Source organism: Cucumis melo, chromosome 1, assembly GCF_025177605.1.
Source record: "Cucumis melo cultivar AY chromosome 1, USDA_Cmelo_AY_1.0, whole genome shotgun sequence".
Lineage (NCBI taxonomy): Eukaryota > Viridiplantae > Streptophyta > Magnoliopsida > Cucurbitales > Cucurbitaceae > Cucumis > Cucumis melo.
In genome coordinates, this window is record NC_066857.1 from 10470023 (window position 1) to 10495764 (window position 25742).

Below are 25742 nucleotides of genomic sequence, written 5' to 3' on the forward strand. Positions count from 1 at the left end.
CAACTATCCCTAAAATCAAGCCAAATAAATTGTCATCTATATCTTTAATGTTACCAACAAACTAGAGTTCGTTAATGGAAACCGAAACACAATCTCAAATCTGAATATATTACAAAAATACAAATTTCACCAAAACGTTCATGGCCATTAAAACATAAATTTTAACGAAGAACGGAGCAAAACATATTCTTTTTGAAATTTCAACATCTTTATATTCTAAACTACTTTAGAAAAATAACTAACATTGCCTTTCCAACATTATATTCATAAGATTATGCTATATACATTATATTCATAAGATAAAACAATAATTTAATATTCATCCCTCCTATATACAATCTACCACTTAATACTTTATTCGATAAACCTGTTCCCTTTGAATTGTTTCGATGACTTTGTAACGAGTGAAGACCGTATTCCATGGTAGATGGATTGAGTCATGCCGATATATTGACTATCGTCTCATTAATGTATATATTCCAGTTTTATCCTCGTTTCAAGAATTTGTAAATTGTATCCAACATGGACTTTTTCCAAATTCAGAAGTTTCTGTCTCTAGGTTGACCCTTTACTGAAAAGATTGCAACAATTCGAAACTCATTCGGATTGTTGATGATAAGGATGTGTCTTGGATTATGTTAGTTTTATCAAAATTCCCGGACAATGATCTACTCATTGTCGTTGACACCGCACCTGCTACGGATATTGGAAATACCCCTTATATGAGCAGCAAACTACCTAGAATCGAAGACTCATGTACTGAAAATGTAATTATTGATCTCAATGCATTTGAATCACCAAATACTGTTATACACATTAGAGTTGGATCCATGTTTAGGCAAAAATCAGTTTTGAAAAAAGCTATTTATATGCTCGCTTTGAATAGTAGCTTTGAATTAGTTACTGTTAGGTCCAACCGTACATCATTCGACATCAGATGTAAGGATCCATCTTGCCCCTGGTATCTACATGCTTCGGTATTCAAAAAAAGTGACATTTGGATAGTTCGTAAATTCACAGATACACAAACAAGGGATTGTATGTAAGGATGTAAGGATCCATGTTCTATTGACGTCGTGAAGAATGACCACAAACAAGGGATTGTATCTGAGTGTACAAAATTAATATTTAAAACGAATGACAAGGCTCCATGTCGTCCTTCGGATGTTATAAATTATATGAAGATTCACCACGGTGTGAACATAAGTTATGATAAAGCGTGGAGAGGACATGAAATTGCTTTGAATTCCATTAGGTGTACTCCGGAGGACTCATATGCCATGTTGTCTGCCTTTTTGGATGTACTGATCCGAAACAACCCAGGTATCAAAAATTTCAAATACCCTGTATTTTATCAGATACCACAAGATCCATATAAAAATACAATGTAATTCTAAACTACTTTATCTTACTGTTTTTAGGTACATATACGGTTGAAGAAGCAGATGATGAAGGTCGATTTAAATTCTATTTCATGGCACTAGCTGCTTCAACTGATGCATGAAACTACTGCGTACCAGTTATTTCTGTTGATGGTGCAGCTATGAAGAACAAATATCTTGGTACCCTCATATCTGCTTGTACTATTGATGGAAACTCTCAAATTGTGCCACTAGCTTTTGCTGTCATTGATTCAGAGAATGATTTGTCATGGTCATGGTTTTTTCGAAACCTTAAAGCCGTTTTTGAGGAACATAATGAAATGGTAATTGTTTCTGATGCTCACAAAAGTATAGAAAATGGATTTAATGTCGTTTATGAAATAGTTGAACATGGATTACGTGCATTCCATTTGTTGAAGAACTTGAAAAAGAACCATAAATCACTTCCCATGGAGGACTCATTCAATAAATGTGCCAGAGCGTATACACCACTGGAATTTGAGTACTACATGAGGCAACTCGAACAACTATCTCCATCAATGAGGCATGAGTTGGAAGCAGTAGGAAGACATAAGTGGGCCAGGGCATTTTTTAGGAGAAAAAGATATCAGGTTATTACAACCAACATCTCTGAAAGTATGAACTCTACCTTGAAAGAACAACGAGAATTGCCTGTAATTGGACTTCTAGAATCTATCCGTAGTTTGATTCAAAAATGGTTCTATGAACGTCGTACCAAATGGAGTTTCCAATGCACACAACTTTCAATATATGCAGAAGATATGATTCAAGAATCATTGGCGCAAAGCCGCTCAATGAATGTAAGTTATTTAATATTCAATAAATGCAATAAATGTGTAGTGAATTACTTTTTTTGGACATGATATTTGTTCTATTGGTGTGACAGATGGGGAGTGGTTGCATGCAAAAGATGTGATGTTTTGCAGAGAGATGGTTTATTTATTTGGGAGGGAAAATAGAAATTTGAAGGCAGTGTGTATTAAGTATAGAGTATTTGCAATTCTGCCTACTATTGTATTTAAGAATCTATATTGTAAATTAGGTAAGGGCATTTAAGGCATAGTTGTCCCATTTATTATGTGCAAATTAACTGTTTTGCTATTTTGACAATTAAAAAAAATTGCCATTTATCCAAAGTAAATGTTAAATTTTGCTATTCTTCTTGTCGCCCCTATTATAATCTGACTGGGATTTGTGGAGATTTGTTTGATTAATAACACACTTAGCAAACACCTTACTTGTGTTTCAACCAAATATTGGAAAAATCCACTAACTTGGTCGACATCGTTGACTTTGACTTCAAAGTCTAAATTTCTCTAATTTCTCTATTTAATTAAATAAACCTGTAATTAATCAAATTAATTCATAAAATTTATTTTAATTAAATAATATAAAATATTAATTAATTAATTAACATTTATTATGAAATTCTAATTATTATTTTGATCATCAATCTGATTGACATAATTATAATCTCTATTCAAATTTTATATATTTAAATTTTATTTAAATACCACTTTTCTCTCAAATTGTAATCATTAATTATGTCGAATATTAACAATTTATCCTTAAATAAATCTAAACACTTGAATTCCCTAATCACACTACTATAAGTTTAATTTTGTAATGATCTAGTAAAGGGATTTAATGGACCTATAGATTATAAGCTCCAAATATTCGAGATTAATTGTTAAATTCTTTAACCTAGCTAACCAACATTCATTAACTAACGAGACTATCCACTTTAGCCATGATTAGTAAGTTAATCTTTTACTGATTATTCGTAATCTCGGTTTGGTTAGAATATTGTTTTACCTTCGAGATTACATCTTGTTTCTTAAGTCCAGTTGATCCTTTAATGATTTTATAGTCTAATTACTAAATCGAATCCCTCTCGAGCCAGTGAGAGATTGAGGCCCATTGTTTAAGTCCCAGAGTTAGCACTTAAGGGAACAACCTCGTTACTAATCCTAGAAGCGGGTATGAGTGAATTTCATCTTCTACCGTACCGTTCCAATTATCTACCTGAACTTATGTTGTTGAGCCACCCTTATCATTGTATATTTAAGGATAATCCAGAATAAACAGGAAATCATAGTTAGCTTAGGATTAAGTGACTATGTCATGGTTCAGTCTTATACAAACTTTTTACATAGGATGCTCCCACACACTTAACTGCACATGAACGATTTAGGATCACATCATCTGTATTAAATATAAAGTATATTGCATTTATAATATCCCTAAAATAAGGTGTCCAAACATGTTCCTATTTGTGTTTGAAATATGCATTTTGCAAATGATAACCAACATAATTTGTCCGCTCAACTACTGGTGTAGGAGACCACAATTCCAACACCAACATGAAATCTGGTTTCTAAACTCCACAGTCACCTCCATAATGTTGAACCATATAATGTCCTCTCTGTCAGTGTCAATCTCCCTCAACAAGGCCTCATGAACGATAGCAATACCAAAAATTATGTTCAGATCAACAAAGTGACCGACGATGTTGGCGTGCTAGATATAGGACATAAACAAGTGTATTAAGCAGGATACCACTCAGGCTCGGGAATCTCTTATTGAAATGTCCAACCATGATATTCAATTAATAAACAGATTTAAGTTAATTTACATGCTGGCCCATCTTGTTATTGAATCCTTGCTGAGCTATAATGATTATTATCGTTGTGTTACATATAGAACCTCTCGCACAATGTTAATCATAAAATGTAATTGTGTACACAGATAGTGAACCATGGATAGCTTAATCAGTAATGGAATTGGTAATGCAATCGATGAAATCTGTAATTCAATCGAATGATATAACATAAAAAATGGTATCAAACAGACGTTGAAGTCGAATGAACAAAAACATGCATACCATTAACAATGCAAAGGTTATATGTTTCGGTACTCACATTCTCGTGGCAATAGAAAGAAAAACAACAATTTCTATAAACCTTATATAAGGAGCTTTATATATATATATAAATAAATAAACTAACGTCTTTGTGGTGAAACAAAAAAAAAATGGAACATATTAACTGAGATAGATTTATACTTACTGATGGTCGAACATGATAAGTTGGTAAACACTACGATCGTGGTCAGATGATCAAAAAACAAGAGGGATAGATGATGAGGTGAGGTCCAGTTGTGTTTTTTCAGAAAAAATGTGAAAATAGGGAACCGTGACTTGGATGAAAATTTATACTATAATGGAGGGTATTATGGTAATATTGCTTTTTCATTTTAGTTACAAATCATGAGTAAACAACGTCGATGACTATTGAATTACTAAACTATCGAGTGCAATCAAATAACCATTACAATTGAGGTACTTTTTCGTTGAGCCATCAATGCAAACAAATTACAATTACACCACCATACGTAAACATCCCAGTCTCTTCTATATTAAATAGGTGTATAAGTGGAGATTTTTCCACTTCCCTTTTTGCCCTTAGGTTTTTTTTTAAATTACTATTTGCCTTGATGTTTTCTATTTTGCCACTGCATTAAACCTATGATATTATAGCAAACCATAACACACCTTTTGACGCATCACTTCATATCCAGACATCCTTTTACAAATTGTATAAGTTTTAATGTTTTCTATTTTGCTACCAAATTAAACTACTAGAAGAAATTTGGTCTTTAGTCTTTAATGTCGGTTTAAAACTGACATCTTTGCTAGTGTTATTAAAGGTCTTTAATGTCAGTTGGGCTTTGATGTTGATTTAAAAACGACATTAAATGTCTCTTTAATGTCGGTTTAAAACCTACATGTTTAAAACTGATATTAAAGGACTTTCATGTCGATTTAGTGTTATCGAAGTCCTTTAATGTTGATTGGGCTTTAATGTCATTTTGAAACCAACATTAAAGAGGCCAACAATGTTGGTTTATAACTGGCATTATAGATAGATCTCAATAATGTCAATTTAAAACCCACATTAAAGCTTTGTTTTGGGTCTATTTTAACAAATTTATTTTTATTTAATTATTGCATTATTTTCTACTTTTTATAAATCAACATTGGGTCCATATAGATAAATATTTTTTCTCACTCCAACAGATCAATAAAAGTAATATTATTTTAAAAATTATAATATGTCTTTTACATTTGTATACACAAAATGAAGTCTTAATATTATGTTTATATATACATTCTACAACAGTACATGAAACAAAATCCTAATACGAGGCTTAAATAAGAAATCCTAAACACCTCCATAATCTTTAAAACCTTCAGTGATGGCTTAGCTTTCTACTCGATCACCAGACTATCTACAGATAGTTTCTTTCAACACCATATGACTTCAATCATTCTACAAACAATAACGAAATCAACCATTTAATCTCCATCACCACAAGAACCATAGCTGGGGGGAAGGAAGAAGAAAAACACCAGACCAAGGAGGTAGATCACTGTCACCATACAAATCATCACCAACCCAAGAATACCACTCTCCGGCCAAGACAAGCCTTGATCACATTCAATGCTTTCACTACAAAAAAAAAAAAAAACAAATCATTTAGTCCATTAAAACGCATAGAGAAAGAAAAAACAAGTAAAGCAACAAGTGATGATATGTTGCATATACCATCACGTTTAAAGGTTTTACAGAGAATAAGATCGTTCAACAGAGAGAATGAGAGAATGAATAAACAAAACGCCGGAAGTGAAAGTTGTGTGAAAGCATTAATTGATATATTGTATTTTATGAAAAATTAGCCTCCTTGATTTCCATAACCAAGTACCCCATTGAGAAGATTTCCAGGTGATGAAAACAAAAACATCATTTCAGACCCAATGATTTCTTTGTTTGCTTCAGGTAGGAGCTCGGAAAGTGCCCTGCAGGCACCAGCTTTCACAGGAGGTGGTCTGCCAAAAGATATTGAAACAATAAAGATTATTTCACAATTGACCAGTTAAAAGATACAATAAAATTTAGACACACTTACACGTCCACGCCAAGAGCCTTCACAGCTTCTGAAGGAACTGATTAATAAGGTCACTCCTAATCTGCCAATATAAAAATACTATTGTGAGGCAAGGAGGGGGGAGTAGAAAAGAATACAATCCAAACACAAGAAATGAGCATGTGTTACCATAGAGGAGAACTTGGCAACTGATGTTAATATACATAAAAGAAGGGACAGTCATGAGGACCTACGGAAAAAAGGTTGATGTAATAATTTATTTACAAAAGTTTTAGCAATTCAAAAGCAGGTAGAGGCAAGCAAAATTACCTATAGACATGTCTTCGGTCAATGTTTTCCCTAAAAAACTTCCCAACCCAACTCTTGTCACTCTAGAAGGTTGTAAAAGTATAATGTTTAAAATTTAGCAAGTATTTAGATAAGTCAATTGACATAACATGGGAGTAAAGTGAATTCTTTTGTAATGCAAATCAAGAAAAAAAAATACATATTTCCACCCAAAATACAGACCTCTAAGAACAAAATATTCTCATGAATTAAAAATACAATTTAAAAATGGCACTTATATAAAACGACTAATGCAAGAACTGAATGATAAAATCGTTAATGATTGCTCTAACCTCTACTTCAATCAACTATTCTGCCAAAGAAGCTAAAGCAAATAGAATAGCCTCCCTGATCTATCACATTAGTCAAGAAACAATAAATACTTTTTTATTATAAAGATCAAGGTTATTCATTCAATCAGAAAGCATAATGGATAGAGAAAATGAATATGCCTGCATAAAAAAGACAATAACGAATGTTCATAGTCTCTTATTAAAGAAAATGTTGAACACTTGAATGGGCATTTGAAGCACATTGCATATACATATTAGATTCTACAGAGCAACAAAAGCATTACTGAATTGAAGTCTTTAAGATACAGCAAGATGGAAAATTCCTACTACTGCTAAATTTAGCATTCGGAAGAAAAATGTGTAGATTTATATGAAGTGTGTGTTCATTTAAACAAAGGCCACGATGGTAATTAGAAAAATATCTAAATCTGATTGTTTTATTGATTTTTTATTGTATAAATAAAACAAACATTTTCATTAAAATTATGAGTCACAGAGAAGGTTGAATATAACATACAAGCTACCATCAATCTTTAGGACTTGGAAATATGCATCAACGCTCTAAGAGGAACAAAAAAGAGTCGATAACAGAAGGAACAAGGCCAAACCCAACAATTTAGAAATTAGAAAGAAAAAAAACACAAATCCAATTAGAGTCATGAAAAATAAGGAATAAACCAAATCCTGCAACAAATCCTACAAGCGTGAGGGCCTAAGAGACTTACTAAAGATGCAAAAATAACTTTAAATGGATTAGGAGGTATACCAATTTGATTTTGATTATAAATAGTGAAAATTTGGAACGTGCCTGATAGAAAGCAATGTAGATTAAAAAAAAACTTCTATTCCTTCTATTCCTATTGTTTACTCCTCTATTTGACCCAACTAAATCCTCTACTTTAATTCATTTTTCACTACTCATTGAACTTTCTAAAAACCTAAACCAAACTTTGACTAAACTAATTTACAGCAAATAAGTTCATTCCAAAAACCAGACATTTACGGATGAAACTAGCAACAAATATCCCAACAGAACATTTACAGCAAATAAATTGAAAATGAGTTAGAGATGAAACTCACCGAAATAAGAGAAAACGCTCGAAGTTGATTGAATGGTTCGAAGAGGAGCGACGAAATGCACTGGACGACCGACGAAGGGCAAGCGATGAAGGGCAAGCGACGAATGGCCGGAGTATCTTCAAGTGTTCTACGCAAAAGAGAAGGGAAAGGGAACTCTACGCGAAAGATAAGAGAAATCAATTGTGGAGAGAAGGGAAAGCGAACGTGGAAGAGGGAAAGGAAAAGAGGAAGAGAAATTTAATGAAGGCATTTTTGTCCATTCACACCTAAATTGTCCTAAAACTCTTCCTTTTGAAAAGTTATCCCAAAAGTCATTTAACCCTCTTTTTTAACCTATTTTTGGCAATTTTCCATCACTTTTCTGGCTTAGAAGCTTATTAAAACCAAAAATTCATTACAAAGGATGCCCCCACATTGCTGGTTGGGCAAATGACGAAAACCAAATACTATTTTCATAAAACCTTTCAACACTTTGCTGCCATCTAAACAATATAAGTAGCATGTAATATATATATAAAAGAATATAAATTATTTTAAAGAACAATTACCCACTCTCCACCAAACTGAGAACCAGAAGTCTTTTCTCTTACCAGCTCCCCTAGATTGTTCTTCACAATTTGCAAAATTAGACCAAGTGGAAGACAAAGAAGGTAGCAATGTAAAACAATTAGATGAATTAAATAATTTGGCGCACCTTCCCAGTTTTGAACTTCCAACTATTGTTAAAAGAAATTCGAACAACTGAAAATCCAAGAAACTTGAAAAAAAATGTTTCAGTTATGAGCTAAATAAACTTGCAAGGAGAGATGGTCAAAGAGTGAGGAGGGATGATTGAATGCCAACGATGGCGTGAGATGAGCGAGTCTCCCGAGCGACAATCGAAGACTTCTAAGAAGGAGAGACGATCGAAGATTGAGAGATTTATGAGAAAGAGACTTCTGAGAAGGAGAGACAACCGAAGATTGAGAAGGGGAGACAATTGAACGCCGACGATGGCATAAGACGAGAGGCCGAGACAAGAGGGTGAGTCAAAGAGATGGTAGAAGCTGCATGAACTTGAACCCTAAAGTGAGGTGTGAAATTGAAAATTCTAACCTAACTATTTTCCATTTAGTATTTATAATAATATACCTTTGATGTCGTTTTTAAAGAAAGTTGCCTTTAATGTCGATTTAAAACCGACATTTTACCTTCATCTTTGATGTCGGTTTAAAACCGACATTAAAGATCCGCATTTTAAAAATCGACATTAAAGATCCATGTTCATTTTTTCCCACTGACATGAAATGTCATATTTCTTCTAGACCTATGATATTATAACAAACAATATCATATATTTTGATGCATCACTTTGTATTTGCAAAATCGCATCAATTCATACACACACATTCTTTCACATCATAATTACCAAAATATTCTAATAACAAATACAAACTTTTCTACTTTTCTGTCTCATCTCTCTTAATTTTTAGAATATTAATGTTTATCGAAAGATTTTCATAATGATGTTTTCATTCTCCATTTGAAGATGTTCTCAATCATTTTTCGTATATCTGTTGTATCGGTTGCTTTTGTCAATAGGTTTCTAATGTCATCAACATAGCAATGTATTTTCTAGATCAAGGTGAGTTTCTTTTCTTTTCTTTTCTTTTTTTTTAAAGAAAGATAATTAAAAAAATTGTTGTAGTAAATTTGCCTTGAGATTTCGTTGGACACTTGGATATGAAGCTTATATATAAATTGTTTAAATAAATATATTCTAGGAAAATGGTCAAACATAGAAAAATTGACCAAAAAAAATTTACACTTTCTTGAAAGAATCATGTGTAATAAATTTTATCTTTAAGTGATTTTTTAATTAGAAGGTAAATATATATTTTTTAAAAAAACCAAAAAATCGGAGTCATGTATGAAATATACCATATTTGGTTAGGTACTTTTCTAAATATTTATTTTCTCCTATATATGTATTTTCTTCTCTTCGTTTTCATTAGGCTCATCACAGGTCTTCTACTACAGTCCTCGTCTTTGATATGGTCCATTTGCCACATCTCTATAAAATTAATTAATGTGAAGGGAAGGTAGATGTAATTTCAAATTTTAGGTAAATATTAGGTTAATTTTCATAAATATAATAATTCGGTAAAATATTTACTGCTTAGTGACAAAATAGAAAAACTCATAAAATTGAACATTTTTTTTAAATATTTCAATTTTGCGTTTCCTTTTTATAGTCTTTCTTCTCTTCCTTGATGTCTTTTTTTTTTCTTTTTATTGCTTTTTTTTCTTTTCTTAATTTTTTTAAATGTTTTGTTTGTCCTACCTTTCCATATCCTTCTACAATTTTTTTTCTTTTTCGTCCTATTTTTCTCTTCTTCTACAATTTCTCTTTTATTTTTTTCCAAACTGTATTTGGTTCAAGATCGTGAAATAAATATAAAATATCTATTTTTTTAATTATTTTTTTTTCAAATTGTTATTTCGTTCAAGATCGTGTACCATTTAAGATCGTGTGACAAATATAAAAGATCGTGAAAAAAAAATCGTTGGGATATTGGATAGCTAAACTTAAACAATCGTATACAAAAAAATCATTGAGATTTGACTACCCAAGTTTAAACGATCAAATGTAAATGGTCGTGTACCAAATATAAATGATCATGTACCAAATCTAAACGATGGCGTACCAAAAAATCTTGAAAAAAATCCTTTAGATTTAGCTATCCAAATTTAAACAATTAAATATAAATGATCGTGTAAAAAGTCAAATATAGACAATCGTGTATCAAAAAATCTTGAAAATCTCAAATCTAAACGATCAAATATCGGGTAAGAAATAATAGTCAAATCTACACAATCGTTTAGCAAATATCATATGCCCATTGGATGTCAATTAATCACGGAGTATTTTTTCTATTTTCCATTGTAGGCCATAGGCTTTTTATATTTTCAAAATTATTTAATGTAAATATTTTGCCACTTCTTAAAAAGACTCCCGATTATGATATATATTTATTTAATGTTTTTATTCCTTTTGTTTAGTTATACATTCATTTTTATGTGAAAATTTTGTAATCATGTATTTTGTTTGTATTTTAGTTGGTTGTTATCTTACGTTTGACTTTGACTTTTATTAGGTCGGTTAATTACCTTCTATTTATTGAACTCGTTTTAAACTGACGGTTGAAATTTTTTTAAATAAAATATACATTTTAGATATAATATAATAATAGTTTCATAGTTGGTTGTGAAATTTAAATATTTATTAATTTTAAAAGTTAAACAAGATTGTTTATGGAATTTGTTAATTTATGATTGTTTAAACTCTTCTTAAAAATAAAAATTTAAAAGGGATTTTTTAAAAAAATATAAAAAAGAGGACGAAATACTTACATTAAAAAAAATTGAAAACGGAAGAAATCCACAAACCTACGATAAAAAATACCAAAACTACCTTACAATAGAAAATACCAAAACTACTTCAATCAATATAGGATTAATCAACCACACACACGTGTGTAATTTTTTTCTGAATGATCATGATATGTATTCATGTAGAAAATATTAGACGATTGTGTAGGTAGTATTAACATGATTGTGTATTTCTTTTTAACTATAAAAAAATGTTTCAAAGCTAAATGATTGTGTTGACCACACTAAACGATCATGTTAACTATGGTATGCGATCATTTACATCATGTAGTTCTCTTTAAACGATGGAAAAAAGGCTTTAAATTGTTTACCATGCTATATGCGATCGTTTATATCGTATCCATACACACAATCGTGTAGTTCTTTTTAAACATGGAAAAAATGCTTTAAAACCGTATTAACTAGGTAAGCGACCGTTTAGATCATATCCACGCGATATTCACATAATCTTGTAGTTCTCTTTAAATGATGGAAAAATGACTTCAAATATTAAATGATCATGTTGACCATGCTAAAGGATCGTGTTGACTAGATAAGTGATCGTTAGATCTAAAGGATCCTGTTGACTAGATAAGTGATCGTTTAGATCATACGTTGATTTTAAATGGAGAGAAAATGGCTTCAAATCTAAATGATTTGTTGATCTTGCTAAATTATCGTGTTGACTAAATAAACTATCATTTGGATCATATCAAAACAATATTTAAACATCTTGATATTTTAGAAAAGGAGTTTGGAAGAAAAAAAAGAGAAGATGAAGAAAGGAAAAAAGAAAGAAAAAGAGGATGAATAAATATAGAAAGAAAAAAATTTGAAGGAAAAATTAAAGAAGTCCGTAAAAGATAAATAAATAGCAAAGAAGAAAGAAGAGAATGAATGAGTTACTAATTTTGTTAGACTGCGGCAAATATTTTGGTGCTTCTATATCTTTACGAATAATAACAATTTTAAAATCTATATTTGCTATCGAAAATTAGCAAAAGTTGAGAAGTGACCTAAAATCTATAAAACCTCAACCATTAGATTTGGATTTCGACTTAGAATCTAAGACCCAATTGGTACAAAGTCCTCGAACCATAAATCAACGGCGTCTTCATCTTTGGTGGCAAAACCGACTTTGCCAAGGGCAAGAATTTTACAGATTCAATCCAGCGGATCCCTAAATTCATCCTAACAATCCAGTCTATCCCTTCACTTTCTGTTTCTTCTTCTTGCTATGGGAAAGAGACGAGAGCGTCGCCTTGCAGCTCTCAGCAACGTCGGTCGACGTGTCAAACTCGATCTTTTCGCCGAGCCCTCTGGTATTTTTTCGTTTTTTTTTCTGGGTGTTCCCCCTTTGATTTATATATGTCATTTTTAACGGTTCTGTATAATTGCGACTGTCGATATGTGTTTTTATTTGTTTGTTGCACGATTTTGTTGTGTTTTGTGGATTGTTTCTTTCTGTATGTGGGTTTGTTTTAGTTTCTATTTCCCCTTTTCCATCTGTTTATTTTGTAATGGAAGCGGAGAGTTTTGAGCTCCTGGTGGTTTCTTTTCTTATCTTATCGAGTTGGGGTTTTTTTCCTTTTTTTGTTTTTTTTTTATTTCTATTTGGAATTAATGGTTCTTGGTTGCTTAGGCAGGGGGGACTAGTTTGAATGTTATGTGAAAACAATCGGGATGGGGGATTGAACCTTCTACCCCGAAGGGAAGAGATGGAGAGATGCGCTGTGCTAACCTCACTGTGGTCTTTTTGTGTGTTTCACATATAGGGCTTCATTGACTTTGTGTTGTGATTAATGCAATGTTAGTCTGGACCATGATAGCTAATTTGGTTAACTTGATGTTGTAATGAATGCATTACATCCCTATTGTTGATCCCGGTTGCTTCTTTAAATTCTTTTACTTTTGGGTATATCTAGTCTTCTTCAATGATAAAAATGTTTTGCATCTAGATATTCAGTTTGTTGTGGTCAGCATGTCTCGATGATTGCTAAAGTGGTAAGGATATATATATATTATACATCAAAGAAATTTAATTTAGTTTCTATTGGCATTTTATCCAAATTCTTTCTAGGATTAGGGATAATTCTCTTTATATTAGTTGTTCTGTAATGCATGATATTGTTGCAGCCTCATGCAATTTTGGAGTTATCATTCTGAGATTATTAATATAGAAATAAGTGGCTTTATTTTAATGGTGGATGTGATATTCGTTGTCTAGGAGATTTAGATGGCTCTGATGGACATGAAGAAGTTGGAGGGGATATTGATACAAGACAGACAATCAAGTTACCTAAATCAGCATCCTCTTCAGGTGGGTTCTATCAGTGTTCTTCAAAAGGACTATGTAAAGGGGATATGAGTGCTTCACATTATAATGGTGGATATTTCAAACTATATGTACAAGACTTTGTGTTTTTTGCCCCAAGAATTTGTTTTCAGTCTATAGGGTGACAGTGGTCTTTGGGACACCAATTATCAGATCTGGTCGGGGCCCCTACCACAATGAACATGTGAATGACTCTCAATCATTATGCCCTTTTTGATATCATCGAGGCATTTTGGAGATTTCGACAGGGAAAATATTTCATCGGTTCGTATGTCTCTGTCTTTCATTTTTGCTTGGCACTGACGTTTGTCCTTGGATGTGTAACAGGTGGATGTGATGAAACATCTTCAATGTTTATGTTGAATTTTACTGCTTTAATTTTGAAATTTTTATGTTTCTAACACCTCAATATTCATGATTTTTCCAGGGAATTATTTGACATGCTGCTAAGAGATATGGTTTTGGATATATTTGATGTGGAAGTGTTTTTATTTTCAGGTCACCAAACCCAAAATCCCTTGCTGTTACTTGAGCAATATAGTGATGATGACATCGATGGCGACTTGAATAAAAATTCAGATCAGGATGGACAAGATGATTTGTTACCTGAGCGCAATGATGAGGTGTTTTTCTTTCATTTATTGCTTGAAATGATAATCAGGATTACACTTAATAAACATGATTTGATATTCTATATTCATTGATTTCTAGCTAAGCTCTTGTGCTAGTGGATTTATTAGTGATTCAAGTCCCCTCCCACCCCCGCTCCCTGAAAATGTATCAGTTATACCTTAAATTCCAATAAAATGTGAGGTTGAAACCTGATTCATGTGACAAATGATTATTACGAAATACTTCTGCAAGTACTGAGACATATATTGCTTAGATGGTTATTGTGCCTGTTTCATACGGTAATTGAGACAAAGTTTAGAAATTGTGAACACCCAAGTTAATCTGAAAATATTCCCGTTGGAAAAACCTTGAAAATGAGAATTCGGGTTTGATCCCAATTTGAAACAAGATTTAAATGCACTCATAAGGCATTTACATATGTTTTTAACAGATGAGCCTCACCATCTTTTTCTAGTAAACTTGACTTGCCCGTTTCCCTGGTGTAAAAACTTTTATGCATGTTAATAAAGTTCATGTAAAAACTTTTATGCACGTTAATAAAATTCATGTAATAACTTTTATGCATATTCTCAATAATATTCTGCCTCACCGATATCCTTAATTTTAGGTTGCTGCAGTTGCTACTGAGGGATGTGAGAATATGGATACAAATGTTGGTGAAGATCTCATTGCTGAAAAGACTGTTCAGGAAGAATCAGAACGAGGTTCTGTTGAAATTTCTGAGAACATGGAGAGTAAAGATGAAGCAAAAACTAACACTAACAGCTTAGGATGTTTAAGCAAGGAAAGTGATCTGTTTCAAACATCTGTACCAACCACATCTAATGTACAAGTCTCAGGGGATGTTATTTCAGGGTGGAGGATTGTTATGCATGAGGAGAGCCATAATTATTATTACTGGAATGTTGAAACTGGGGAAACTTCATGGGAAGTACCCGATGTTGTTTTGACTCAGGCTCAACCTACTCAATCGACCACTGATATTAAAACATCTCCTACTCAATTTCCCGAGAATGTTACAGTATTTAAACAGGAATCTGGTTTAACTAATGGTGGGAAGTTAGGTGCTTTTTCAGCAGAAAGCACAGGTGAGTTTCTGTAAATTACAATGTTTTGGAATTGTTAAATTTTGATGTAATATGGGCCTAAATTGAATAATCAACTTGAAGGTTACAATAATAGTGTTCCAGTAACTGCAAGTCAGGGTTCTGAGGTTGACCAAAGCTATGCTGCCTTAAGTACCTGTTCAAATGATGTGAATATAACAAAAGCTGCTTCTGAGATCTATGTTGATTACACAGTGACTAATGAAGAACTAAAATCATCAGGGTTGGATCTTCCTTCCCATCTTCTGACCCGTAGTGCGAGCTTGTTTGAGAAATTGAAATCATTACAAAAGTAAGATTCTACTTTTTCGCCTAAATTAAATATTTGCTGTTTGCATCTGTTTATTGTTTAAATGATGTTCAGCTTCTTCTCCTAGGTCAAATTTCTTTTTGGCTTGTTAGCCTTGGGGAAATAATCATCGGGGCTTCTTTTGTACATTTGATTGAAATTTATGTTTTCTGGTACATTATGTTGGTTGGAGGGAATTAAAATTAATTGATAAAATAGAAACTCATATTCATGTTAATCCACTATCAAGTAATATTATGATGATTTCTTTCCTCTATTGAATATACATCTCTCTTTTCTTAATTCTGCTTGGAGACTTCATTTATTTATGTTTCTAATTTCTAAAAGCTTCATGCTGTTACTAATTGTATTAGCTTTTTATTTAATTTTAATGTTAATTTTTATATTAAAAAAAGAAAAGAAAAGAAAAAAGAAACAAAGTACTCTTGGAAACAATGAAAATAAATGAATCCTAACAATTTAAAAGTCTCCGAAACATCTAACAATCGCTTAACCAGAAAAAAACCTACTTGTTTTCCATCAGAAACTGAGCATTATATGGTGCTAGTGCCTATGCTTGGCACACTACCTTATGGGTTATCAGTTCTCCATCGAGTCCAGTGAGGAAGGAGCCTGTCTGCCTCATCTTCTTGGTCTGCTTTTTCTTGATTATGAAGGTTTTTTGGGATGACATCTTTCCACAAGGAGATGGCCGAGAAGAGGAACCAAATGCACCAGGAAACCCTAGAAAACTTAAACCTTTAAACTTGGGCAGTGATGTAATTGCTCTTAATAATAGTTCCTGCATCTCCTTCTTACTTCTTGTACTATCATTTTATGTGAGGTATAATCTACACTACAGGACTACAAGTAACTTCGCACAAGATTTTATTTGAGAAAATTCAATATCAATAACAGTTGAACTTTTCTAATGTTACCCGTCTAAAGCATTAGTTTTTCTTCCCAAAAGTCTAATACAGTATTGCTAAACAAAATACTTTTCATTTTATTTGTGGTGGGATAAGTGTTATCATCTTCTTTTTTCAATTTTATGAGCAATCTTGACTTATGTTTATAGTAGAAGTAAAATTATTTTGATAGAACATTAATCACTGTCACGACAATTTTGACACGACTGAGTTGGAGATGTAAGATAGAAATATTACTGGCATTTCAAGGGTCAAAGTTAGCATAGAGAAATTGACATGGTCCTCCGTTATCACTTTTTTTTTTTTTTTAGAGAACGCAGAAGCATTTCATTAATAGAATGATAATGGGCAATGCCCAAAACCGATTGTCACATTCTTGTACTAATGGTATAGTTATTAACTTCAGGTCTGGAGGTCATGAATGGACATCTAAGTACATATTGGAAACTCAGGTTAGACTTTCAGATTTTATGTCACTGATGCCCTATAAGACATCGTTGGTTCCATTTTGGGAACACTCAGCAAGGAAGCTTAAACAGATTGAAGAAGACGTTAATAAAGAAATTTATCAGTCTGCTGCTGTATCATCCCAATTGGATGAAGCCAAGACTACTGATAGTCCAAAGATTGTAAGAGTGGAGACATTTCAGGAAAGGTCAAATGTTGAGTCTGAAGTAGAGAGAGTGGCAAACAGTGGTGTCTCTGCTTTGGAGCATTCTCATTTGCCTACTGATTCTGCTTCTTTGAAACTCCAAGAGGACCAATGCCATGTAACTATCATTGCAAATGGAGAAAATGTTTCACCATCTAAAGCCATTGACCAGTTAGGAAACTCTACAGTTGTGACTGAGCATGCAAGTGAAGTTGCAACCGATGAAATGGCTTCCAAGAGTGGTGTACATTCTGTGGAAGATGTCGACATGGAGGTGGATATGGAAGTTGAAGATGCTAGTTCTGCAGGTAACTTGATGATGGCTGGTACGTCAGACTCGTGTGCAACTTTCTTGGAGCAACCGCTTCAGCCAGATCCACCAGTCCATCCAAATCTTTCCTCTGGATATGCATACATGTTATCAGAGGATGGCTCTATAGCACCACCGCCACCACCACCGGATGAGGAATGGATTCCCCCACCACCACCTGATAATGAAGATGTTTCTCCACCCCCACCTGATGAGCCAGCTGAGCCATTATATCCTATGGCTCCATCTTATACCCAACTTGGGCAGCCTCTTTGTTACACCGAACCGTATCGAGTGTCCTACCCTGATTCTAGTATTAAGTATTATGCACATCCTGCCCCTGAAGTTGTCCCTACTGCAGACTTCTATGGACATCCGGAAGCATGTAACGTTGTTTTGGCTCAAGCACCATTTTACTATGAGCCAGTTCCGAATTCGCATACTGATTCTGCTTCCATAGTTGTAAATGGTGTTTTGCCTGAAGGTTATGGTATTCTTCAAAATGCAACAGCCACTCTTCCCATCTTTAGTACAACAGAGCCTTCGCAGTTGCATGTTGATTCCTCATCTGCAAGTTTGCATCCTTCTTCCTCTGTTCAATATGGATCTTCTGATGCAGCAAATATGAATAATGCTTCCGCTGCGGATGAAATTGACAAGAGACGTGGAGAGACCACAACAGCCTCTTTCCGAGCATCAACTTCAGGTTCCCCAACTAATGATGTTCTGCCAACAAATAAAGCTGTTACTGATTCTTCCTCTGTTGCTAATGCATCCGCAGTTTCCAAGGTTCAACCAAAAGGTGATACTTACGTAGAATCTAATCATGATATTTTTGTAAGGAGCTAAATATGAGCTAAATGTTTATCTAGCTTCCTCAAAATAGGTTGGGACTAGGGGTGGCTGGAAAACATATTGTCTATTCTGTGGCCTAGGATTTGACAGCATTTTTTGGGTGCAGACTACAGTTTGTTAATTTTGATAGGTCTCTTGGTGTTCATGCTATAATCTTTCTACTGAGATGCTCATGCTATAATCTTACACCTCACCTGAAAAGTTCCCAATATGGCATCTGCTCTAATTCTTCTTCTTGACAGCCCTGCGCAGCAAAAAGCGGACAGTTACAGTCGCTCCCTCCTTGAGATCAAATAAGAAAGTTTCAAGTTTGTTGGACAAGGTACTCGTCCCATTTGGCTTTCATAGATATATTACCTGATGCTCCCTTGTCGTCTTTCTGTCTGGAATGTCACAAAAATCTATATTTGTTGCCTGATGGATATTTTCTATTTCTACATTTTGATTTATCAGTGGAAAGCAGCAAAAGAAGAACTCGAAGATGAGGAAGAACCAGAAAATGCTTATGAGATTCTAGAGAGGAAACGAGAAAGGGAAATAAAAGTAATACAATACTGAACAAATTTGATGATTAAATTTTGAAATAAAGGGCTACAGTGCCCTACATCTGAGCTCTGGGTTCTTACCAAATTCCAATGCTTATGATGCAGGAATGGCATGCACAGCAGATTGCCAGTGGCGATGCAAAAGAAAATGCCAACTTTCAGCCTCTTGGGAGCGATTGGTATGAAGCTTAAATTTATGTATCTTTCCTTTATTCAGACTTTTTGTCTTCTTAAACCATCGTATTTTCACCGTACTTTTTACTTTCTCATTGTGCAAACCAAACTACTTGGAATTCAAGGTCCTTTTGGACTTCACTGTTCTAAGTTTTGCTTATTACATTTTGTAGGCGCGAGCGGGTAAAGCGAAGGAGAGCTCAATCATCAAGTGAAGTTACTCAATCCCCTGTTGAAGCACCCACAGATGGAAACCAGCAGCCTGACTTGGCAGAAATCTCAAAAGATCTCCCCTCAGGATGGCAGGTAAATTCCATTATGCAAATGATGATGAACGGTAATTACAAGTTAGAGTTGATGGCCCTTAAGTCCCTTGTGATGGAAATTTTAACAGAGCATTGTATGTTTTCAGAGGCCTCTTGTACAATAATTTATGTTTTTTTCCCGATAAGGAAACAAGACTTTCCATTGAAATGAGTCTTCAACGATGAAACAAAAATAAGAACTGCAAGACTTAACTTCTCATGGTTTAAACTTCTGAAGAAGCAGTAAAAACATTCCGAGTTCAAATAATTTGATGCCAGGCTTCCTTTTTAATTTCGTAATATGCATGATAATCTGAATCATTTATCAACTTTGTTGCCTATAATCTTGTACCTGCTTTAGTAGAAACCGATACTAATCTGGGTATTCTTTTTGAAACATCACATTTTACAGGCATATTGGGATGAGTCGTCGAAACAGGTGTATTATGGTAATGTTAACACCTCAGAAACGTCGTGGATGAAACCAAGCAAGTGAACCAACATTTATCTTTTAGTTTAGTTTTTTTCTTTTGGAGGGAGCTGAGGGATAAGATGTAATGTGAAATAGGTGTGTTGGTATTGTATAGTTTTCACCAGTATGCTAACTTGACAAGAGTAGTGATATTGAGGAGAGGAAAATGACAAGGAGAGGAAAATGACAAAGTCTACAATTTTGCTGATTGATGATTGTTCAATCAAATTTGTCATCTGCCCCTCTCTGATAGTTTGTTTGCCGTAAAATGTGTAGGCTCCTCATGTTACGTTTTTTTTTTGTTGCTAAATTTCAGTTGACTCCATTACCCAACATTTGGTTCCTCTAATAGTATTATTAATGTTATTGTAGATACTGGACTTTGATTCCTTTTTAAATTTTATTTATTTAACTTTTTTAATAGCTTTGATTTATTGTTATTCATTTATTATTTATTTGTTATTTTTATTTATTCTCTAACAAATTCTTCCCTCCCTCCTTTCCCCCATTTCTCTCTACCTTTATCAATCTTCTCTCATTTCACCGTTTGAAAATACCTATTAAACTTGAACTCCAAACTTTTGCTTCCCATGGAAATTAATAGGAAAGTTTACATAAATGGGGGAGAGATAATAGTATACACAAAGGGGAGGATAAACAAAATAGTACAAATTGGGAGGAGAGGGAGCTCAAGCCATTCCATTGACGATTTTCTAAATGCGTCTAATTCTGAAGTATTTGGTTTCCTTTTTATATTCTTATTGACCTCTACTCCTGCGTAAAGGTTTAGTTTATGTATCCTTTCTTTGTAGGAACAATAGTGCACCTTACAAACATAATTTCTAAGAGAATATCACATCATATTACATTAAGTATATTTCAATAACATAACCTCATAGATATCCTCTATGTCAATGCTTTTTTCCTCTTTTTTTTCTCCTCAATAGATTTCTAAAAGGATATTAATGACATTTTTCAGTAAAAAAAAAGTGTAGTTTAATGTTTAAAAATATTATATACATATATTTTATATATCTTTTTGTTTAATGTCATTTCTCATTTCTTCACATTTTTTGTTTTCTTTTTCCATCTCTAGTTTCTTATCACTTTTTTAAGCTTCTTAGTATGATCCTTCTTCTCTTCCTTTCCTTTAACGACTCTCTCTCTTTAAATGTTATATTAATGTAACGTTAGTTTCTTAAAAAGAAATACAGTTAAATAAAATTGATATGACACGTACATTTTTCAGTTTCACTTGCCTTCCCTGTCCCTTTCAACACAGATTCGAACAATCTTCTTTTCGCAATGGGTGTATTGTCATGCAAAAAACAAAATACCATTAACGTACAATTAAGAGTTCATCATTAGTATAATAAACCATTTTTAATCCATACTAAACATAAGTACACCTCATTAGACTCTGCTGAATCGTTAAGTGGTACGTCATATGATGTTTCTCCTTCATTCATCTACAAACAAATATAATAAAAGCATCGGCACATATCAGATGTAATAGATACTTTAGTAAATTTCTAATATACTCACTAGTTCTGACTGTTCCCCTTTGTCATATGTTGGCATCTTTGCCTCCAATGTTTTAAATAGGGAAACTTTCTTAAATATAACAAACTAGCGAAATATTTACGGTCCGGTAACAAATCCCATAAAGTTAGTCATTTTTTAAATATTCTAGGTTTGCCCTTCCATCTTTTTCTCCTCTCTGCTATTTTTTATCGTCTTCCTCTGTACTCTTTGCGATTTCTTCCATCTTTTTTTTTTTTTAATTTTTTGAATTTTTAGATTTGGGTAACCAAATCTTTTTCTTTCTATCGTCTTTATTGTTTTTCTCTCTCTTTTTTTTAGATGTGTGTATGTCTTTCTTTCTCTTTCTTCTTTTTCCTTTTTTTTTCATTCACTACATGCATCGTATCGTCTTTCTTCTTTTCTTTTTTTACGTTTAGATTAGGTAACAAAATTTGATTGTGTATAAGAATCTTGAAAAAATTGGTTAGACATTTAAATTAGAGTAACAAAAACTAAAAGATTGTGTATAAAGAATAGGAATATTAAAAAAATCGTTTATACCAAATTTTGAAAAAAAAAATCGTTGCCAAATCTAAACAATCGTGTAATCAAATCTAAACGATCGTGTAACTAAATCTAAACGATTATTTACCAAATTTTGAAAAAATATCGTTTAGATTTGATTCCAAATCTAAACGATCGTGTAGCCAAATCTAAACGATTGTATACCAGAAAAAATCTTTTAGATTTAGAACCCAAAATCTAAACAATTGTGTAACCAAATCTAAACGATTGTATACCAAATTTTGAAGAAAAAAATGGTTTATATTTATGGTAGCAAAATCTAAATGATTGTGTAACCCAATTAATTAAACGATTGTATAAGAAATTAAACGATAGAATCGAAAAAACAAATCTAAACGATTGTGTACTAAACAATAGTCAAATCTAAACGATCGTGTACCAAATCGCGTTACCAAATATATTACGCGCATTGTTAATGGGACATTTTTGGTATTTTACACGTTGGGCCTTTGGGCTTTTTCCATTTTCGGAATTGTGTATACAATGTAAATACTTTGCCGCTTTTTTATATTTTTGAAAAGACCCCTTTTAAATACAACATCTGGTTTTCACAAATTTCTGATTTTGGTACAGCACAATTTGTGTGCTTGTAGGTTCTCTTAATTCTTGTTCATCATTGTCTTGATATATAGTTTGCAGTGGTTCGTATTGAATTGCTTCTTCATATCTTTCTTCCTCATACCATATATATATACGTATATACATATATCTTGTTTAACAATTTATACCATTTCAAAATACATCTTCAGAAACTTTAAAATATACCTCTGTATCGTCAATCAGAATTGGATCATCCTTATTCGATTTAATATGTTTCATCCTTGATCCTAAGCATCTTTCGCTTCTACGTACCATTTTTTTCAACTGCATATACAGATTAATATACAATATAAACTACCATTTACGATATTATGATTTTTATAGAAACAACATCCATGTTTAAGTGCAAACATAACTGAACTTCAAAAACATCATAGTCAAACATTTCTTGTTTCTTTTCAAAGTTTCATTTTAAGATTCGAAAATTCAGAACAAATTAATATATACAACATGCATTACTTAATTTGTAGTTTTAAGAGTAAACCAACACTTTACATCTATCAATTTCACACAACAAATCAATATTGTTAATAAACCCTAAATACTTCTTCAGTCTCATTTTTCAAATAAAATAGTCTGAAGAAGACGATTCCAGACTGAAAAGAAATATGATCTCTAGCAAATGTACCCCATTTTATTTGATATACGAAGTTAAAAAATAGACTAACCGTAATCGAAGATGGCTTTGCAACACAGTGATGGAAAATGGTTTACACCCGGGGTAGAGCAAAGGTGCTGCTAGAGACGACGAAGAAAAACCCTATTGTGAGCTCGGAATTGAAGACGGTCAACGATTGGGAGCATTTTTGAAAAATATTGGTAGTTTTCGCTAGATATAATGAAATTTCCATAGACGTGCAAATAGTCCCCCATTTTCACGCGTTCAACGTCTCTAAAACCTCCTTTTTCAATTTTTTTCGTTTACATTAATGAACTTTAAGTAACAAGGTAAATTGGCCCAGTCTTTTGTAAAAAAATTTAGCCCATTTAGGACTTTTATGAAATATATTAGAAAGAAAGTTTTATTGTTTAATATCATATTACAATTTACACTATTCTAGTTGAAAGTCTTTTTAAACTTCCATTTTAAAATCTAGTTAATATTAATCTTTTGTCTCCAATCTCTGTGAGCTAATTAGTTAATCGAATCTTTATAAATGAATTTTAAATTTATTTTAATTTAGTTTTTACTCGGGGAATAGTTATGGACAACAAAAATTAAAACTAGATTAAGATCCTATTTTAGTTCCTAAACTTTGTATTTTATTCTATTTTGGTCCTTATAAGCGTTTGTTTTGATATTCAACTTTTGAAAAAAAAACTTACTTTGGTCCTACCATTAGAATTTTGTTAACTTTTTAACAAAATGATGAAATAATTTTCTATATTTAGATGATTAGACTCTAAATTCATCATATAATTAATTAAATTGATAAATAACAAGAAATCTTGTTAATTTATTTTATAAATTTTTTATACCAACAAAGAAACATAATTAACACACTTGAATCAAATAAATCCAAATTTAAAACTAATTTTGTTTTTTTCCTCTAAAACTTAAATCTCTCACATTTTCTCTCTGACTTTCCACCCTTTATTTATTTTGTAAAATGAAGTATCGAGTAAAATCAGAAAAACAACATTGAATAGAATATAAAATAAAATAGAACTAATATATTAGTGTCTAACATCTCCTAAAATAAATTACAAAAATAAAATAATTACAAAACTGGTATAAAATAAACTCTACGAAATTGTAAATATGAATCAATATCTGGAACACAAACTCACACTTATCATTAACAATAATTCCAATGGATGTGTCTCTAGACAGAGTTATATACTTCCATTTTGGATGGGAATAGTACTTTTGCAACCTAGCCTTATTCGAGACGAGATATGAGATGATCTGATTCCTTCCTATTAAGTCGGTATCCTATATGTTCGCGCTTCCTTTTTCTACCTTTGAGACAAATGGAATGAAAGAACGGATAGGTGGGCCTATGAGTGATGTTCCCGACTTAGGTTAGACAGGTGGGTTTGTACCATTTCCCTTTCATTGATTTCAACTGGTGATGTGTATGTCTCTTAGTTTAGGTTCCATGAACTAATAACGAAGTCTGACTCAAGACTCACATTGCTCCATGGGAAGTTGTTCTGCACCAGGCTGACTCTCTTAGAAGTCTTCGGCAAGACCTTTAACTCACACTTAAGACCCTAACTTCCTCATCCTTGCAGTCAAGACTTAAATTAAGTTAATTAACACTTAAGACCATCATACATCAGACTCAAAAGTTAATGAAGCGACTCGTGCACAGGATTAGTTTTCTTAGGACAAACTTCCCAGAGTTAGATGAGATCTAAGCAAGAGGAGAATAAAGGGAGGACGCACCTCATCAATCACTCTATTAGTCTATTAAGTCAATCAACTGCACCTCCCTTTCAACCTCAGCAAGACTTCCATCCATTTTGCTTTCCGTACTTATTGTTCATTCCCTTTTTCCTATTAAAAAAATGCTTCGAGACCCTTATTAGGATCCGTACCTAGTTCTTTGAGAAAGATGAATGAGAAATAGAAGTTTCACGGCTTAGTTTATCATTCTTAATCCCAATTTAAGCTCTTGTTCTTGCTTAAGAAGTGCTTGCTCCTCTTTCTTATGAGAAATACATGGAAAGATTGGGTAAATTGTCATGCCTAATAGATCTATTTATTGACGTTTCAATTAAAATATAGTCTCGTATACGCTGCGATTTATGGAGAAACCCGATATGGATGGAAACCATTTCCAAAACGAGAAAAGAAGAAAGTCTGGGGTCAAGCATCAGACAGGAAATGAATTCCTCGTTTTTTCAAAGGTAAACTGCCCACCCTAAAAAGAGGGGTCAGGCTCGAGCTCACGAGGGAGCCCTTTTTGATTGTTGTGACTCTTGAACCCTATAAATAAGTAAGGACCTTTTGTTCTAGAT

The 25742-nt window shown here is 32.8% G+C and overlaps 1 protein-coding gene and 1 long non-coding RNA gene across 12 annotated transcripts; one reads left to right on the forward strand and one right to left on the reverse strand.

Annotated features, from left to right (window-relative positions):
• Positions 1-5482: 5482 nt before the first annotated feature.
• Positions 5483-9151, reverse strand: LOC127148095 (uncharacterized). Of its 6 annotated transcripts, XR_007818730.1 has the most exons (9): positions 8745-9151; positions 8599-8658; positions 8051-8205; positions 6971-7030; positions 6660-6721; positions 6519-6579; positions 6372-6432; positions 6168-6291; positions 5483-5914 (listed from the first exon to the last, which is right to left on the reverse strand). It is a non-coding gene; the product is annotated as an uncharacterized LOC127148095 (long non-coding RNA). The 6 variants fall into 6 exon arrangements; XR_007818727.1 differs by lacking the exon at positions 6971-7030 and having other exon boundaries at positions 8745-9149; XR_007818729.1 differs by lacking the exons at positions 6971-7030; positions 8599-8658 and having other exon boundaries at positions 8745-9149.
• A 3301-nt stretch (positions 9152-12452) lies between these two features.
• Positions 12453-20437, forward strand: LOC103501273 (uncharacterized). Of its 6 annotated transcripts, none has more exons than XM_008464811.3 (11): positions 12453-12783; positions 13689-13781; positions 14295-14419; positions 15037-15517; positions 15599-15827; positions 17160-18517; positions 18813-18892; positions 19024-19113; positions 19221-19294; positions 19463-19595; positions 20007-20437. In XM_008464811.3, the coding sequence occupies exons 1-11, from the start codon at positions 12699-12701 to the stop codon at positions 20088-20090; spliced, it is 2832 nt and encodes a 943-aa protein (XP_008463033.1). In that variant the 5' UTR covers positions 12453-12698; the 3' UTR covers positions 20091-20437. The 6 variants fall into 6 exon arrangements, with proteins under 6 accessions (XP_008463033.1, XP_008463034.1, XP_050935210.1 ...); XM_008464812.3 differs by having other exon boundaries at positions 12510-12783; positions 13698-13781; XM_051079253.1 differs by having other exon boundaries at positions 12727-12783; positions 13689-14123; positions 14224-14419.
• The last annotated feature ends 5305 nt before the right edge of the window (positions 20438-25742 follow it).